The 17185-nt window shown below is 54.3% G+C and overlaps 1 protein-coding gene across 2 annotated transcripts in view; it reads left to right on the forward strand.

The window, feature by feature from the left end:
• Nucleotides 1–17185, forward strand: part of LSP1 (lymphocyte specific protein 1) — a 51423-nt gene that overhangs the window by 10491 nt on the left and 23747 nt on the right. The window contains exons 1-2 of one of the 2 annotated variants that reach the window (XM_075162991.1): nt 2574–2726; nt 16221–16373. In XM_075162991.1, coding sequence (XP_075019092.1) covers nt 2668–2726; nt 16221–16373 — 212 coding nt within the window. In that variant the 5' untranslated portion in view covers nt 2574–2667. Of the gene's footprint in view, nt 1–2573; nt 2727–16220; nt 16374–17185 lie in introns of those variants that run through there. The other variant, XM_075162990.1, reaches the window with a different exon arrangement.

Genomic DNA, 17185 nt, shown 5'->3' on the forward strand with positions numbered 1-17185 from the left:
GAGGAGAGGGGACAGAAGGCGCCTCTGTTCTGCGGAGTGATGGTGTGGAATTTCTCCTGCACCGCTCTTTCTCCGTGGTCCCTTAGGCCCAGCCTTTGTGCTTTTGACCAGTGGGTTTAGATGCTCCCTGCCCCACGGAGACGGGGATGGTGACTCTATCAATGGGGGTACACAGTTCCCCCCCTCCTCGCAAGCTGTGAGTTTAGAAGGAGGGTCCTGCCCTGCTCTCCTCTCCCTGTGGTCCTGCAGGACCCTGCTGGAAGAAGGATAAGTTTTCTTGTTGTATCTGCTGTCTGTCTTAAAGATGAAAGCCAGGGAGAAGGGCAGAAAACCTTCCCCAGAGGTCGAGTAGCACAGCCACCTTGTGAAGGCAGGAGGGTTTTCCAGGCGGAGTTCAGTGCTGGGAATTTCTCTCCCTGGGAGCAATGCAGAGCTCAGCCTGTTGCGATGCAGGGACTCCTTTCCTCACCGCCTCACTTCTGGTGTTCCCAAACGACCTTAGCACCTCAGACCAGTAAGAGCTCATGTTGTGACCTCTCTCTGGTCCTGGATTTCGTCACCCAGCAGGGGTTTTATCCACCCTGTTCATCGAAGGCCCTCGTCTCTGAGAGGCAGTCAGTCCTGGGTGGAAGTCTGCCAAGTGCTTGTAAGAGGAGGAGCTCACGCTGGCATCCTCCAGGAGACAAACTCTGCTGTCAAGGCAAGGCTTTCCTGCTGGGGGGAATCAAAAGCTTCTCCCCCCACCCTTTTTACGCAGAAGATCTCATGTCCAGTAGGTAGTGGTGTTCCATTGCCTCTTCCCCTCCCCACACCCAGCAAGCTCCTGCCTTCTCCTGGTGGCAGCATTCCTCCCTGCCCCTCCTCAGCTCCCTGCGGATCGCCCGGCATCTCTGCCCGAAATTAGAGTGCTGCTGGGATTTCATTCAGCCCCCGGTTGTTGCTGGCCCATGGCTGCTAGCTGCGTCTCGGCCTGCTGGGGCTCCCCTGGCTTGCATCCTTGGCTGGCTCGGACCATGGGAGTCACTGGCAGGTTTGGACCAATTCCCTCCAGAAAGAAAACCCTATAGGTGCATACTTCATTTCAACTCTGTGGGCAATTGCGGTGAAGTCAATAGGAGTGTTCACATGCTTAAACCTAATTACTCCTGTAAGTACTTGCAGGGCTGGGACAGGCTCTTTTTGAGCAACAGAGACCTTTTGTGGTGGATCTCTTGCACCTTCTCACCAAATTTAGAAAAAAAAACATGCAGCAGTAACCGCATCTGAGCAGCCCACGGGGTGAGGCCAGCATCAATGGCTGTGCTCAGTGTTTTTTTGTTGTTCCTGATCACCTAGGGGATGCTTAGTAAATATCTGCAGAAAAAACTAAAGTGTTTTGAAATGAAGAGACAGTGGGGAGGAGGGCAGGCACTTCCTTCTGATCTGGCTTTAATGCACTTCCTTTTTATTGAGATTTCTGGGTGTATTTCACAGGCAACTTCCCCATTTCAGCTTATCAGGTGGCAAGAAACACTTCAGCAGAAATGATTGAAAGGAAACGTGTAAATGAGATGAGAGGGACTAAAAGCAGAAGGAAGGTGAGGGTCTAAGCAGGGTGGTCCCATCATAAGTCCTCCTGTATAACAGAAGATCTTTTCCCCAAAAAAGGCACACGTGGACCAGGAGATGCAGGTTAGGGAAAAAAGACTGTTTTTTTTCCAAGACTGCTCCCCTAGTAGCATGAAGAGCACTCATCTGAATGCATGGCAGACGGGTATTTTGTTTTAGCGGGTGGCAATGTTGTTAGTCCTTCATCAAAGACTCATGCACTTCTTTAACCTCCTGAAATATCAGTGTTTCATGGAGGCGAGCCAGATTTTTTTGCTGTTGCCCAATTTGATGGCTGGGGAAACTGAGGCACGGGAGGGTCGGTCACTTTGAGAGCAGAAGCAGGCTGCGTGCTGCTTGCCTGCCCAGGGCTGCAGCCCAGTGGCTTCTCCCAGAATCCAGCTGCTATCTCCATCCCAGAACATTTTTCTCTGGTGTGTCGCTTCCCAGCACAAAGCCCCTCTCGCATTAATCTGGCTCTTGGTTCACCTCCGGGCGTTCGGGGACCGTTTGGAGGTGAACCCTCCGTGGAAGATTTCTGCTGTGAATGGACGAGGAGTGATTTACAGCCCGCGGAGCGCAAGTTGCCAACCTGGGTTTCTGCTCCCAAGTTGCTTTGTGTAGTCAGGAAAGCAGTGGTGGAGGTAGAAAAAAAAAAGGGGGGGGGGATTGAATAAGGGAAAGAGGAGGGGGCTGGAGAAGATGAAGGAGGGAGAGAAGAGGGTTAAAGCAGAGGAGGGCGAGGGAGAAGCCCCCCTCGCTGGGGAGTGGGGAGCGCCGGGCTTTGTGCTGCGGGACCCGCCGCCGGCTGCGCCCCGGGAGATTCTCCCGTGACACTTCCACGAGGCGGAGGAGGAGGAGGAGGAGGAGGTAGAGGTGGAGGAGACAAGCCGGGGGTGTGGAGCAGGGGGGGGCTAGCAGAAACAAAAGGAAACCAGCTGCAGAACTTCCTGAAGGCGGAGAGGGGGGACGCGGGAGCGCGCAGCGCCGGGCGGGCGGGCAGGCGGGCGGGCAGCTGCCTGCGGCGCTGGGGAAGGGGGCGGCAGCCGGGACCCTGCCCGCCGCTCAGCCGTGGCCACCATGACCAGCGCGATCCTGAGGAGGAACTCCAGCAAGCAGGGCCTGCAGAACCTCATCAGGTGAGAGCCCACCTGCCCGCGGGGGGACCCGGCTCCGGCTGGCTGCTGCTGCCGCCCGCGGGTGGGGGGTACCGGGGGGAGGGAAGGAAATTTATTCCCGATCGACCATCTTCGTGTCCCTTTAAATCAGCTGAATTTCTTCCTCACCCCCGTTCTCCAGCAGACGCGATGCGTTGGAAGGAAGGAAAATAGATACCCCCCCTCCTCCCCAAAAGCAATATGAGAAAAGCAGATTTGAACTTACTGATGGCTTTTCCAGGAGCACACAACTGAAATAACTGAGCACGGCTGTGCTGTGACACTCACCTGAGCCGGCTGGTCCCCCCCCACCTCTATGCAAGGGATGTCTCAGTCTGTGTCTTTTTGTGTCCCCTGAGCGCTGAAGGCTTCTGCCTAGAAAAAGGATATATTTTTTTTTTTGTAGGAAATGTACGCTGGGCATGCTGTGATGTGCATTTTCAATTCAGAGATCTGTAAAGGGCCAGATCCTCCCAGGGCTGCGAGCTGACATTGCTCTTTTGATTTAATTAATCGCAATAGTGCTTTGAACCTTTCTCTCGGAGTATAATTGCCAGGGCAGGGAGGTGGACGGTTCAGTTGGGTTTATTCCCGTTTGTCAGCCAGGGCCGAGCCGGGGAGTACGGCTACATTGTCTGCTGGCGCTGGGATTCCCTTCCATGCGGTCACTTTGCTTTTCCCTGGGGGCTGGAAATGCCGCTTTCCTCTATGGGTCTCCAGGACCCTCCTCCGGCTGCCAGCGCTGGGGGAGCTTATTCTGTGCCATGCTGGTGTCTCTGACCGGGCAGAAGAGATGAACTCCTCACCTCTTTATATTTAATTGAGCAGCTGGATGGGTGGGAGATGGAATTAGGGAGTGCTGGACTTGTATCCTGTGTCTTGGGCACCTCTTGGCTCCCTTGTGCTTGCCGGAGCCTGTTGGTCTCCAGCTGGGATGTAGAAGATGTCAAGGTGGGGGCATGGGAGTTATTTGGACAGGCGTTTTCCAGTCAGCTTGGGATTTCCCTGGCTGGTAATGCAGCCTCTAAACCTCACCCCTTGAATGCCTTGGAAGGGAAACTGGCTCCTACAGCCATCCAGTCTCTTCGCAATCTCCTGGGGCCCATTCCGGACCCAGGGGAGTTGGCAGAAAAGCTCCCACTGGTTGCACGGACCCCTGGGATGGCAAGCGGGCAGGAGGAGCTGACTCCTCTCTGTTCATCTCCTGTTCACCCCGTTGCGCTCTCTCCCTGGTCTCAGCCCAGAGGGACTGGGATCTTGGTTACAGATACAGGGCTCGGTCAGGGGTTCGCGAGGGGTATGGAAACCTCTGCGTGGGTGTGCAGCAGGCAAGGATGGGCTCAGATTTGGGACCAGCTGGTACTGAGGAGGGCCAGGCAAATGAACCGGGGTGGGAATCACCTGCACACAGCTGCGTGGCAACTTATTTTGCAGGATGGCAGAAAAGGAAGGAGGCACATGTGCCTTATACACCGAAAAGGGGTGCCCAGAGGGCTGTCCTTGGCACAGCCCAAGCCAGAGGTGTTTTCTTGTCCTTAATGGTGTCTCCAGGTTCCTCCTGCTGTGGATAAGGGACTTTTGGTGCCGTAGAGACTCACAGGGGCTTTTGCCAGAGGAACTTTGGGATGACATTTGTCCTGCGCGGGGTTATTACGCTTAATCTGGCTGAGGTTTGGCTTTGTGGCTGTGTTTTCCATTCCTGCTTACAGACGAGGAGGGAGGTGGGGTGTGAAGATGTGCGAGGGATTTAATCCATGGTTTACGCCCAAATAACCCCACTAATGCTCACGGGAGTCAACAGGAGAACAGGCAGGATCTGCTCCATGCACAGCACAGCCTGTTTTGCAGTTGTATTTTCTCCCAGAGCAGTTTCCCTCCTAAGCCCGACCATGGGGCTGGCTCTGCAAGCCCTGCCAGCCCAGGTGCAGGCACACGCTCCTTCCGTCGGTGAATGGCTTGAGGCTCCTGGCTCGAAGATATATTGCCGTCAAGATTGCCGTGCTCTGCTTTTATCTGTCCCAAGGTGACCGCAGAGAGAGCGGTTATACTGCGTAGGTCCTAGGCTCTTCTGATGTGCCCGAGTGCATCGGAGACCTGGAGCACCAGCGTGAAAATGGCTGCTCAGAGCCATATTCATGAGCACCGGGGATTTCGGTGTGATGCCAAGATTTACCTGGCTGCTCCTGCTGCAGAGCATCAGCAGGGATAACCAGGGAATTACCTTCTCTGAGCATCGCTCAGCCAAGGGAGCTGCTTGCCAGGCTGTCCTACAGCTGGGTTAAGGGATTCTGAGCTGAAACCAGTATAAAATTCTTGTGGATTTGGGGTTGAAGAGCTGAGTCCCAATGCTTAAGCATCCGGCCTTGTGCTTGAGACAAAACCCCAGCATTTCAGACAAAGTGGCCCATGACCGTGTGCGGAGCAGGAGCGCCTGGCTGCCATCACCCGAACATGGGTCCCAGGAGCCAAATTTGCATGAAACGGAGCCAAATTTGCACGGACCATGCTGACAGGTTGAGCGTATGCCGGGTTTCGGGGTGGGTTGGTGTGCTCGAGAGCAGTGGGCCATGTCAGAGGCACCCCACAAGCTGAAGCGCTGAGTCAGCACTCTGGGAAACATCCTTCACCTTTTCCCAGCCTGGAGGTGGGCTGGAAAGATGAGCCCTCCTTGTTCCTCGCTGGCTGCCAGCAGTGGGACAGGGGCTTTGCGGCTTTTGGGGGAGCGTGCCATTTACATCTGAAAGGTTGGAGGCTGAAAAGAGCCCAGGGTTATGTGTTGGACCACAGAGCAGGAGTGGCTGAATAATTACTTGGGAAAGGCATAGGGAAGAATGGGCAATTGCAGGGTTATCTGCCTCCCCTCCTTTGCCCCTCGTGCCCGGGCACTCCCCTCGTCCATAGTCTCTCTATCGAGATATCCCTGGGGAAAGGTTTCTCCCTTCATGTGATCCCTCACATGCCTGCAAGACTTTGTATTTTTCAAAGTCCTCTCCAAACATGAGCTGCTTTATCTTGTTATCGCGGTCTATTTTTCCTTATCCTTCTAATGAATTCCTATAAATAAGATAGGGATCCAACGCCTGTCATGTCGATTCCTTCAGTGTGTTATCTGCTCCTGCTGGAATTTTACTCTCCCTCTATCGAGCCTCGAGTGTTTCACAAAAGAATATGGCTGTTTAATTAACCTACAAATCAGCCTCTCCGTAAATCAGCTGTGCCGCTCCTCGAAACTGGATTATCGAGCCGAGTTGACACTGCTCCCACTAAGTACCGCCGTCGCCTCCCCACAGCCGGGCTGTTGGTGCCTGCCCGGGGTGTGCAGCTGTGGGGTGAAGTGCGAGTACGGACGGATGTGTGTTAGAAAAGCTGCCTCTCTCGTCTCAGCTGGTTTGGTTTTTATCCAGCGTGTGGGTGAATCCCGGGTGTCGTTAGGAAGTGAGCTGCGATCTGTTCTTGGGGAGAAAGGGCACTTTTCTTGCATGCTGCTTGGATGCTTCCTAGCACAATGGGGGACCTGGCCCAGAACAGGGGGTCCAAAGCGTGGCTGCTGCACAGGCAACAAATAAATGAGTGTCTATAATTACATGTCTTTGCAACGTCGTAGAGTCTGAAGTGCAAATAATGCTGTGGGGAAGGGGGACTGAATCTTGAGGATGAAAAAGCTCAGGGGAAGAAAACGAGTCAGAAAATTAGATTGGGAGATAAACCTAATTATTTCCTCTGTAGGATGGGACTTTTGCTTCTTTATCTTCTGTGGAGTCATTAACATTGGAAGCCAAACCTGAAATCATGCTTGCACGCCCCTGTGTTTTGGCCCGCCATACATGACGAGATGCTTTCCGCCTCCAGCCGATGCCGGCACTCGTGGTCCTGGTGCCTGCAAGGTGGCTGCACGGCCCCTTCTTTCTCCCTGCAACGCACTGCTGCATCGTTGAGCAACTCCCTGGCGATGCTCAGAGTCCCCCAGCATTAGGGGTGGCTTTAAAATTCCCCGAACTCCTTGAATTTTGGTGTATGTTGTAAGTGTAATATTTAGGTTGATGGGGATCCGGGGGCTTTGCCTTCCTTCCCGCCTGCGTGCGATGTTTCCTGGAGCTCGCCAGGATGTGTCTCGGCAGGGAAGATGCTACTCCAGTATTTCTGTCTTGACCTCCTGACCGCTGAGCTGGGAACAAGAAGCTTGAAGCGCCTGGGAGACCTGGATGGCACTTCGAAGGGGCAGGACATTTTTTTGAGGGGTGGTTGACGCCAGGACATAGTCCCGTCATGGTTTGTTGCCTGAGCGGTAGCGGTTACTGCCTCCGAGGGCTATTGCAGCAGCTCTTTACCTCCCCGGGTTGTGGATAGTTACGGGGGGCGAGGAAAGCTTGCCGTGAAGCGGGGCAGCTCTTTAGGGGGAGACAGGGAAAACGAACGTGCAGGAACGAGCCAGTAGCAGTGCTGCTGCGTGGGGAGAGGAGGGAGGGATGCTGGCACGGGACACAGGGCCTTCATCGATGCAATTCATACTTTGCAATGCTGCCTCAACCTTTCACGAGGAGCCTATGGTCCCTGCAGGGCTTACCTACCACGGTGCTCCCCTTCCCGAATCCTCCCTATTTTGATGTTTTCATTAGTGGTCTTTTTTTTAACCCTCTGCATCCCATCGCCAGGGCCAGGGCAGAGCTGATGGGAACCTTTGCGAGCCCCACGAGCAGAGGGCAGATGGGAAGGGAGAGGCGACCAGACGTTGCTGGTGGGCAGGAGCGGCTGGGAGAGCCCTTTGGGCCAGACCGATTGCCCTGCGCCAGCGGGGCATGCCCGGGGGCTTTCCACATCCCTGTGGGGCTCAGTGATGCTAGCTGCTTGCAGGGTGATGTCACCGCATTTTGCAAGCCAGGAGGGACCCGGGGCTTTGTAGCCCAGCTGAGCCATGGGGCAGGGTGGGAGTAAGGGGCCAAGCTGGTGTGTGGTGGGCATCCCATCCCTGGGTGCCTTGTGGGATGCTCGCCCTCTGCTTTCACGCCGAGGAGGGCAGCTCATCCTTCTCTTTCCAGTGGCAGCGGCTCATCCATCCTCTCTGAGTACCCTGTGGATCTATTCCCAGATTTTCCCAGCCCTGGGGCTTGTTTTGTCAGGAGCATTGCACCTACCATTGACTTTTCCCAGAAGCCAGCTGATGGGTTTTGTTTACTTTTAGCCTTGCTTGTCTCAGACTTCTACCTGCTCTCAAGCAACTGGATATTTAGGGCCTGAACTTGAACCCATGGAAATTTTGGGGAGCTGTAGTGAGCCTCTGAACCCCTCGGGTCTGCAGCCGCAGGTTTTCTCCATCCTCTGGTGAGATGGAGAAGGACCACCATAAGTGTCTGAGCATGGTTCGGCTGGAAAGGGCACTGGTCGGGGACGCTGGGGTCTGAGGCTTTGCAGCTGGGATGGTGTGTGAGAACAAATTTTCAGTTTCCAGACTCTTTTTTTTCCTTCTCCCACCATTGGTATGACTTCATTCGTTCGACTGCATGGGAGTTGCACTCAGTATTTTGGGGCAAAGACTGTTTTTTCTCAAGAAGACACGCTGCCTTAGCGCAGCAGGGACCAAGGGCTCGCCTGCTGACTCCGGTCCCCGTTGCAGCACAACTCATCAGTGATGGCCATAAACGAAGAGAGCCTCAACTCTCCCAGGGAGCGGAGCAGCACGTTCCCACGGCCTCCTGCTGCCTCCTGCCAGTCCTTGGGTAGCAAACTCCCTCCTGCTGCCGGGGGCTGCAGGGGTTGGGGGGACTGCGTCGCCTCAAGGGCTGCAAAATGAAGGACTCGCGGCCAAGCCAGCGGTGCTATAAAAAGCAGCACGCCTGATACGAATCTCACTCTTAATCCCAGGCTTGAAGCAGGGGTAAGGCTATTGCTCGCCTCCCTAGGCTCAGACTTGTTTTCCAGCCTGAGTGTATCCAGGAGGATGCTGGCTGACTGTAGCCAAGGCAGGGAGGCTACGGAGGCTTGCTTCCTTCTGAAAGAAGGGAAAAATAAAACACAAAAGTTGGGTAAGCCAGTCCGAACCTCTCTGACAAGTCTTATTTTCTCCTCTGGCGTGTTTCTCCCTTGCAAAAACAGAGACCAGACTTCCTGCTCTTTAGAAAAAAACTCCGATTTCTTGAACCTTAGGGCTGAGATGGAGAGACCGTGAGAAAGGGCCGTGGTTCGAGGTCGTACGCGGCACTGATTTCTCACACCTACTGAATACCGTGGAGCGCTGGGAGGGCTCAAACTCCAGCCCTTTCCTCCCCCCCTGCCAAATTCCTGACCGGTGATGTTAATACATTACCGCACCAGCCTATCTGCGTGCTAAGGACCCACGGTCCTGGGGGTGCAATCCATCATCTTGTAAGGGATTCGTCGGGATTCTGTCTGCCATGATTAAACTCAATAATAATAAAAAGAAGCAGTCATTCCCATCGGCTGCCTCGTGCCTTTACGAGTGGCCTGTGCATCACCCACGGCATCTGGAAGCGCAGACCATCCCATGTGCCTTTCGGGAGCTGCCGTCCTGCGAGAGGCAGGAGGGGACAGACGAGGCTCGTGCTGAAGGACCAGCCCTGCCCACGTCCCTCCTCTGAGGTCTGCTCCTGCCATTTGCCACCAACTTTCTCAAGTGTCTCCCGTTTTGCTTGTGGAAGCTGTAAATTACCAGCTCGGGGTTTCCCTGCCCATGACTCCACAGTGACACGTCAATCTTTGCAGGGAATTTAATGAAGGCTAAACCAGGCAGAGTTTTATACCAGGCACGTGTGGATGCATGGCTGCACATCTGCACATCCTTTTTCGGGCAGAAATGGGATGTACTTTTGTGGAGAAAGCCCAAGATTCATTTAAAAAAGAAGAGTTGCTTTTATTTTTAAGGGGGAGGCAGGTCGTGCTGCATGTGGTTTTTCTTCCATTTCTGCTCGATGAAAGTTTGGGCCGTATCATATTCTGTTCAGATGCCTTGGCGTGTCCTTATCGCCCCGTGCACGATGCCTTTCCGCACCCTCCCAGCTCCAGCGGGTCGGTGGGGACAGGCTCTGCGGCCCCCCCTGGGTGTGAAGCAGCTCTACCCTGCTGTTCGCGTCTTGAAGGCGAGCAGTGATTTATAGGAGGAAGAGGGAGACGTGGCTGAGACGGAGCAGCGACGGGTGGGGTGGGGAAGCTTGGTATGAGAAAAAGGCTGAGGGTGAAGCATATATACACATTTTTTTCCTCTCCCTCCTGCCCCCCTTCTTGTTCAAACTCTGTAGCCTGGACTCTGAACGGAGAAATGCAGCTGAGGAATTACATGAATGTATGGGAGGGAGAGGCTTGCGCAGCATCTCTGGCTGCCTTTGACTGACAAGCCGATCTTTCAGAGCTAGGATAACCATCTCCCCTGAGACCAGGCTGTAATAAATTCCAGGCTGTGACATCATAATTTTTGATTTTATTTCTTTTCCCAGTCTGCCTGTATTGTACCGCTATCCACACCCCCTTCCTTATCCAGTGGGATGATTACCCAGCTGTAGTCTTTGCTATCAAGCCACGTTACTCCGAAGTCACAGAAACCTGTCCATCAAGAAGCGTAACCGTTGCCTGCCGTCTGACTCGGTGATGGCCGTACTGTAGACGCTTTGCCAGCCCATATCGCTGGTGTCAACAGCCGTGGTTGCTGGCGTTCAGCAGCATCCTCTTGGCAGAGTGGTAATCAGGGGGTCGGGATGCCAGCTGGATTTCTGCTCCGTTCCCTACGTCTTCCTGGCTTTGTGGTGACCTTGGACAAGCCCTTGGGCTCAGGAACGGGTTTCTGAAGGTGTCTTGATATATGGAGATAAACCTGGGTCTTAGAGAGATCTTTGGAAAGGGCTGAGGTGCTGAACTCTCTGGTGCCTAACACTGGTGCCCGCGGTGTCAGGCATCCCCTGGGACACTGCTTTGAGCCAGGGCATATGGGGTTTGCAGGGTTGGAGAGAAACTGAGCCATGGCAGCACGACCGTGTATTGCATGCAAATGTCCTCAGCCATGACTTCTGCAGTGGCCTGATGCCAGTTGTCCTGAATGACGTAAGCGGAGGCATTATCTGGCTATTTCGGCACACTTGACTCAGTCACACAGATCCATTATATGCTGCTTATAAGAGATTAATAAGTGATTAATTTGCTGGTGGAAGGTCAAACGGGTGAGGGATTTGCTCCGTTGTAGCCTTTTGAGGGTGTCCTCTTCTATTTCATGTGGCGAGGTGAGCTGTACATCTCAGAACCCCTGCCCATCATGTCTGGGCCCTTTATTGAATGTGTGATAAATGCAATATGAAATAAAGCCCGGCAGCTCTGCTTGGCCGCAGGATGAACTTGTTGACGGTCCTAGGCCATATTCTGGTTTATGTTGCTTAGCCAACTTCGGTAGCTGGTTTCTGGATGGCAGCGAGAGAGCGTTACCCCCAGTGTGCTGATGGATCTCTCTCCCTGATGGGCAGCAGGGCACCGATATTGTGTCTGGCACCGTGACAAGGCTGCGATGGATTACGTGGGAAGGGGAAGGTCATTGCACAGGTTTCTGGCATCTCCCTTTCCCCTAACCTCAACAGAGAGGCCAACGGGATGGCTGCTGGGGGATGCAGGGTACCCTTCTCAGTTCTCCTCTAGTTCATGCAGCCCCATCTCTTGTGGGTGATATCTTCAGCGGTGGTAGATGCTGTTGCTTTCGCAGGTAATGGGAGCTTTACCTTTGATGGCAATAGGTTTTGCACTGTGTCAACGGGCTATATGCCCTCTGGGAAACAGCAGCCTTCATGCCAGGGGTTGCGCATGGCTTCTCCTAAACCCTGTTCCCAAAACCTCTTCTCCTGTGAACCCTGGCTCTGAGGGGCAGCCGACCCGACACAGGCAGCGACAAAAGTCAACACCGTCCTGGCCCGATACCCTGGCGAGCTCAGGAGACAGGAATGTCCAATGCGCTGGTAGAGGGTTCCTGGGTTTTTCTGGCACAGGTCTGCAAAGTCCAAAGCCTCTGGGAGACATTTCATTTTCCTTTCTGGAATTAGCTTTAGTGCTGAAGGTTGGGTTTGGGCCAGCAAAGCTTCCTTTGAGCCGTCGGCCGTGCAAAAGACTCCTCAAGTCTGCAGCGTTTCCCTTAAACGCAGCTCATCTGGTGCCAGAAATTTCCCTCGCCTGAATATTATAATCTCCTCAAGTACCAGTGAGGAATTGCCCAAAGGAAACGTGACCTTTCCAGCAACGCTGGCTTGTCTGGAGCGGGTGTTCGTGGCCGTGTGGAACAGCACAGCCTGTATCGTTGTTCTGCGGGAGGAGGAGGTGTTTTGCAGGGCAAATGGAAATAAAACCTCTCCCTTGGCTGGGGGTCCGGAGGGAGGTGAAGTCAAGAGCTGGATCTGAAATGGGCAGCCAGCCCCAGTCAGAGCAGAAGTCTGAGCATCCCAGACACTTGGCAAGCTGTGACTCCGTGGCCAAAGCTGAACCGAGGTGCTTTCAGCCCTTCCCTAGACCTGCAGGATCTCCTCAGGAAGAGATAAACCTCTTCCACAAAGAGTGTTTCGCCTCAAACCAAGACCTCCAAAAGCTCTTGACAGAGATGTAGGGACCGCGTAAGAGAAACGACCTGGCCCCGTGATGAGGTCTTGCCGGAGCAAGCCCTGCCCGCAGCTCCTGGCTGCCGGGGCAGCAAAGCGGTCTCTGCATCCTCCCTTCCTTCTCCAGTCCCTTAATGTTTGCATGAGGGGGTGAATTTCCTTTCACCTCGCAGGAAAACCCCTCTATCCAGGCAGGTGACGGGGTGCAGGAGCGTAGCACGCTGTAGCTCATCTCGCAAGTCTTCAAGCTTCGAGTCTTCTTGCTTTCCATTTCCCTGTCCTGTGTTGGGTGAAATTAATTGGGGAGCTCTCAGTCCCACCAGCAACTATGAGCCTGCTTCTTCCCAAAACTTCCCCAGCCTGGGTCCGACCTGGGAAAGTGTTGGCCGGAGATGAAGGCAGAGGTATGCGGTATCAGCCTGATCCTGAAGCGCCGGGTAATTATTTCTAGAAATGGGAAAGGTGGTTGTGCAATACTGCTGTGGGCTGAGCACGCTGAGTTACTGAATGTGATTGCGAGCAATTAGAGCAAATGGGAGACCGCGGCCCCTTCGCAGAAAACGGAACCATTTGGAAATTAAATCTTTCCACCTTTTTGCTTTGAAAAGCAATTTACCAGCTGACCCCTTCCTCACACTGATGAAGGCTTGGGCTTGTCCAAATTGAAATGGCACATTCGGTTTGCGGTCCAACAAACCCTTGTAGCTGACCCAAACGCAAGGACTTTGGCAAAGTTTCGTTGCTCATTTGTTGGGGGTTTTTTTGTTTGTTTTTCACTGAAGACAAATATTTGTGCTGCTAGGTCAGTTGAAAAGGAATTGCCCTTTTCCCTCTGCTTGTTGGTGTGACTAGTGAACCCCAAAGCATCGCTTATTAAGCCTTGCTCTGCCGCCTGCCTGTTCGAACATGAGAGCTTGCTCTGAATCCACTAATAAACTGGTTTTAGGTGTTTGCTGGAGGGCGGTGGTATTTCTGAACCCAGGGTGAGTGGGGGCTCGGTGAGGGCTTTATCCGCAGCCCTTATTCCTGAGAGGAGCAGGTATGGAGCTCCCAGCATCACAGCCCCGCCGCAATGCTCAGTGTCTCTGAGCCGCATCCCAGCAAACTCGGAGGCCGGTTTGCTCTGCGACAAAGGCAACTGGGAAAGATATTTCCCTGCTTTTGCAGAAAAATCCTTCTCCCCAAAACGGTCGCCCCCAGCGCTGTCCTCAGCCCATTCGGAGGATGCAGGGACAGAATAGCGAGCCGGTGAGGTCATGGGGAGAGAGTTAGTCACATCCAACTGGGAAAGGGAGAGGGCTGCCAACCAACGTTGCTCTCGCGCCGTGGAAAGCTCGCGTGGTTTGGAGGAGACCCCCCTCCGGGCTCCCCCGGGTACCCCGGCCAAGCCGGGGGATTGGTGAAGTGCTGCCTCTGCAGTGGCTTCCTGAGGAGCTGGAGGAGCTGGGGAAGGAATTAAATCGAAATCTAATTTGTTCTGGCATAGACGTGGACCTTGCTTCTCGTAACTGGGGCGATCTGGGCGGGCGGGGGTTAAGAGCCTTTCGGAATCAGAGACTATCTGGAGCTGTCGAACAAGGGAGGGAGATCATGGCAGAGTTTAATGAATGACTTCATTTATATATTAAAAAAAAACACAACACAACAACACGGTGGCTTCCTGCCAGGCCCACAGACAAGGGTTTCTATGGGAACCTGAGGGAAAACAATAAATAGGAGTGTGGGACGAGTAGGGAAGGGAGGAGGGGAGCCCGGGCTCTGGTCTGGGTCCGCTTTGTTCCCCATGGAGAGCAAGGTGGCAAGGGGCGACAAGGGGGAAGAAGGGGAAAGGGCAGCTGAATTTGCTGCTTGCAAAAAGACCCCACCCAAAATAAGGCAGGCAGTGATTATTATATGGTGGCGGAGCGGTCTCTTGGCCGAGTCCGGGATCTGCTTCGTTCCCTGCTCCCCCGTGGGCTCCGCGGGGATGGGTGACCTGACTCCATCCCGGCTCTGCCGCTTCGGGGGAGACGGGAGTTTGGGAGGGCAGGGATGCAGGGTCACTCCCAGCTTCCTGCCAGGGTGGCGGTGGGACGCCTCCGCGAAGGGATGCTCCCAGGCTAAGCTCAGTGGTCCTGCTGGTGCCACAGAGTGAAATAGGCTCTGAGTGAGTCTCCCCTGGAAAGGTTGACAAGGTTCATAGTGTAATTAGAAAAGCCAAATTTTTCTTGAACAAAATGTCTCAATTAATCCCCTTTTTTTCCCTTTCTTTTGCTGGCAGCAGGGGGGATTTGTCCTGAACCTCAAATGAAAACAGCATCTTAGTGAAGCCCTTGGTGAGGCGAGGCCTTCTTGCATGGTTCATGGTCCAGGCTGTGGGCAAAGCCGGGCAGGCTGGCAGAGTGGCACTTCTGGGGGCAGCTGAAACCTGCCCCTCATTCACTCAAACTGGGCTGAAACAAATCTCAACTGAGGCATTTTTGGTTTTTTTTTCCTTTTCTTTTCCACAAGCTCTTTGCCTCAGTCTGAACTGATGTCACACCGCATCTCCCAATGCGCAGGTTCATCCTATAGGGACTGCAGTCCTCGGGGTGCGCCCGAACGGCGCGGGGAGACACAGGTCAGGCTGGGTCCTGCTGCTGGCGGGAGATCGCCTTCCCGACTCCCATATGGGTGCCTTGCACAAAGGCATTTCTGTAAATAGGCTTGCAAATCCCAGGGGAAACAGCCTTCATGGTCTGTTTTGGACCTGGCCGAGCCAGGGGTGATAGGACGAGAGGAAATGGCCTCAAGTTGCGCCAGGGGAGGTTTAGATTGGACATTAGGAGAAATTTCTTTACTGAAAGAGTGGTCAGGCCTTGGAACAGGCTGCCCAGGGAAGTGGTTGAGTCACCATCCCTTGAGGTATTTAAAAGACGTGTAGATGAGGCGCTCAGGGACATGGTGTAGTGGGCATGGTGGTGTTGGGTTGATGGTTGGACTCGATGATCTTAGAGGTCTTTTCCAACCTTAATGATTCTATTCTATTCTATTCTATTCTATCTTGATTCTCAAATGAAAGGGTGAGGGAGAACCTGCCCCAGCATCTGCTCCAGCATCTACCACGGGTCAGACCTGCCCTGCTCCAGCTGCCATCGCAGGCCCTTTGGGTTAGCGGTGACCCTGCCACCATGGCACGTCCCCTTCTGCCTGTATCCCGGCTGGTGCTGCCAGCGGTGGAGCAGGAGCCAATCCTGCTCAGAGACCGGCGTTATCACAGGAGGAGGAATTCCTTGGGGATGCGAGAGGCCGTTCTGCTGACAGAGGTGTTAATATCCAGCCGCTGAGACATCTGGGAGAAGCCAGGGCAGGTTTTTCTTCTCTGCAGGGGAGGAAGGAAGCTCAGCAGGGCAGAGCGGGACACAGCCGCTGCCCTCCGCCGCTGTTCCCTCTGCTCCTGGTCAGGCAGGAGCAGCTCAACTGCTTAAGGAAACTCACCCCCAGGGTGCAGATCTTGTCTTCCTTGGGCCAAAGCTTGAGATGGAGCTGTGGGATTTCTTGCAGCACTGCAAGACCCTTTACAAACATTTCCTGGGGTGCAAAGCTGCTTTGCAGGGAATGGTGCTTCCCAGTGGGCTTCCAGGCTGGTCTGGGATGAGGGGGATACGCACCACGTCTTCGGGGAGGGGGAAAGGCTCTCCTCCACCTCTTTCCCAGTCCGTGTGTCCCACCTTATCCTTGCACATCAGTCGGTCCTGCTGCGGAGCCGTGCCAATGGAGGTGGGGATGCCACTTTGAGGACCACCACTCATGGTGGGACCACTCTTCTGTAGGAGCCTCTCGTTTGCCGGGAGTGGGGAGCCCAGGCACCTTGAGGACGGTATTGCCAGGTTTTGCAGGTGCTGCCCGACGGTGTTAAGGATGGGTTTTCCCTCTGGCTTGGCAGGCTGACAGCGCAGTGGAGCGTGGAAGATGAGGAGGAGGCGGCGAGAGAGCGGCGGCGGCGGGAGCGGGAGAAGCAGCTGAGGTCCCAGGCAGAAGAGGGCTTGAATGGCACCGGCTCCTGCTCAGAGAGCGCGGGTCCGGCACAGGAAAACCAGTAAGAAATACCCGCGGATAAATCCTTCAGTGACACACTCTCTCCTTGCAGCAAAACCCTCCTGCATCCACGGAGCGGGTGTCTCTGTTTTTTGGGGTGATCTGGGGAGATGGAGAAGTTCCCTAATAGGTCTGGGTTGGGGGATTTAGCCCAGACTAACAAATAGTGTGTTTCTAGTTTGGGCAGAAAAAGCCAGAATTCCTGCTTTGCTCTTTTTTTCAGCTGGAGGCTGGGTGTTCTCCTGCCCTGAGAGTTTAAACTAGGACAGCTCGGGTAAGGCTGAGCTCAGGCAGGGAGTCCCCAGGGATTTCAGTGCCTGGTTACATTTCAGCTTGTGAATCATCTTACGCTGAAACTAATGGACGTTCCTGATACGTGCGAAGACAGACACGTGCCTGAGGATGTGACGCACAGCCCCAGGCAGATCACGGTGCTGGCGGCTGAGCGAGCGATCACCTCCCGGTCAGGCTGCCTGCTCTTCCCTGGGAGGATGCTGCCCCGGCAGTGGGGAGCATGGAGCAGCTCCCGAGCCGGTGCCGTTCACAGCTCCAAGGGTTAAAGTTAACTGGATGCTTTAATGGGGCAGGTCCTAAATGGCAATAGCTCAGGAGGCATTTATGGAGATGCTGAGCTGTTTGTTGTCAGAGAGGAAACCCCTGGAGAAGGGGTAGGATGACCAGTCACGTCCCCAGCATCCCACCTCAGCATCCCACTGCAGCCTCTCCATGTCCACGGGTCAGCAGCCCAGGTGCTGTGCAGCATTGGGGCTGGCACAAAAAACAGTCTGCACTCTGAGTTGCCAAACTCTGTCT

Source organism: Calonectris borealis, chromosome 14, assembly GCF_964195595.1.
Source record: "Calonectris borealis chromosome 14, bCalBor7.hap1.2, whole genome shotgun sequence".
NCBI classification, from domain to species: domain Eukaryota; kingdom Metazoa; phylum Chordata; class Aves; order Procellariiformes; family Procellariidae; genus Calonectris; species Calonectris borealis.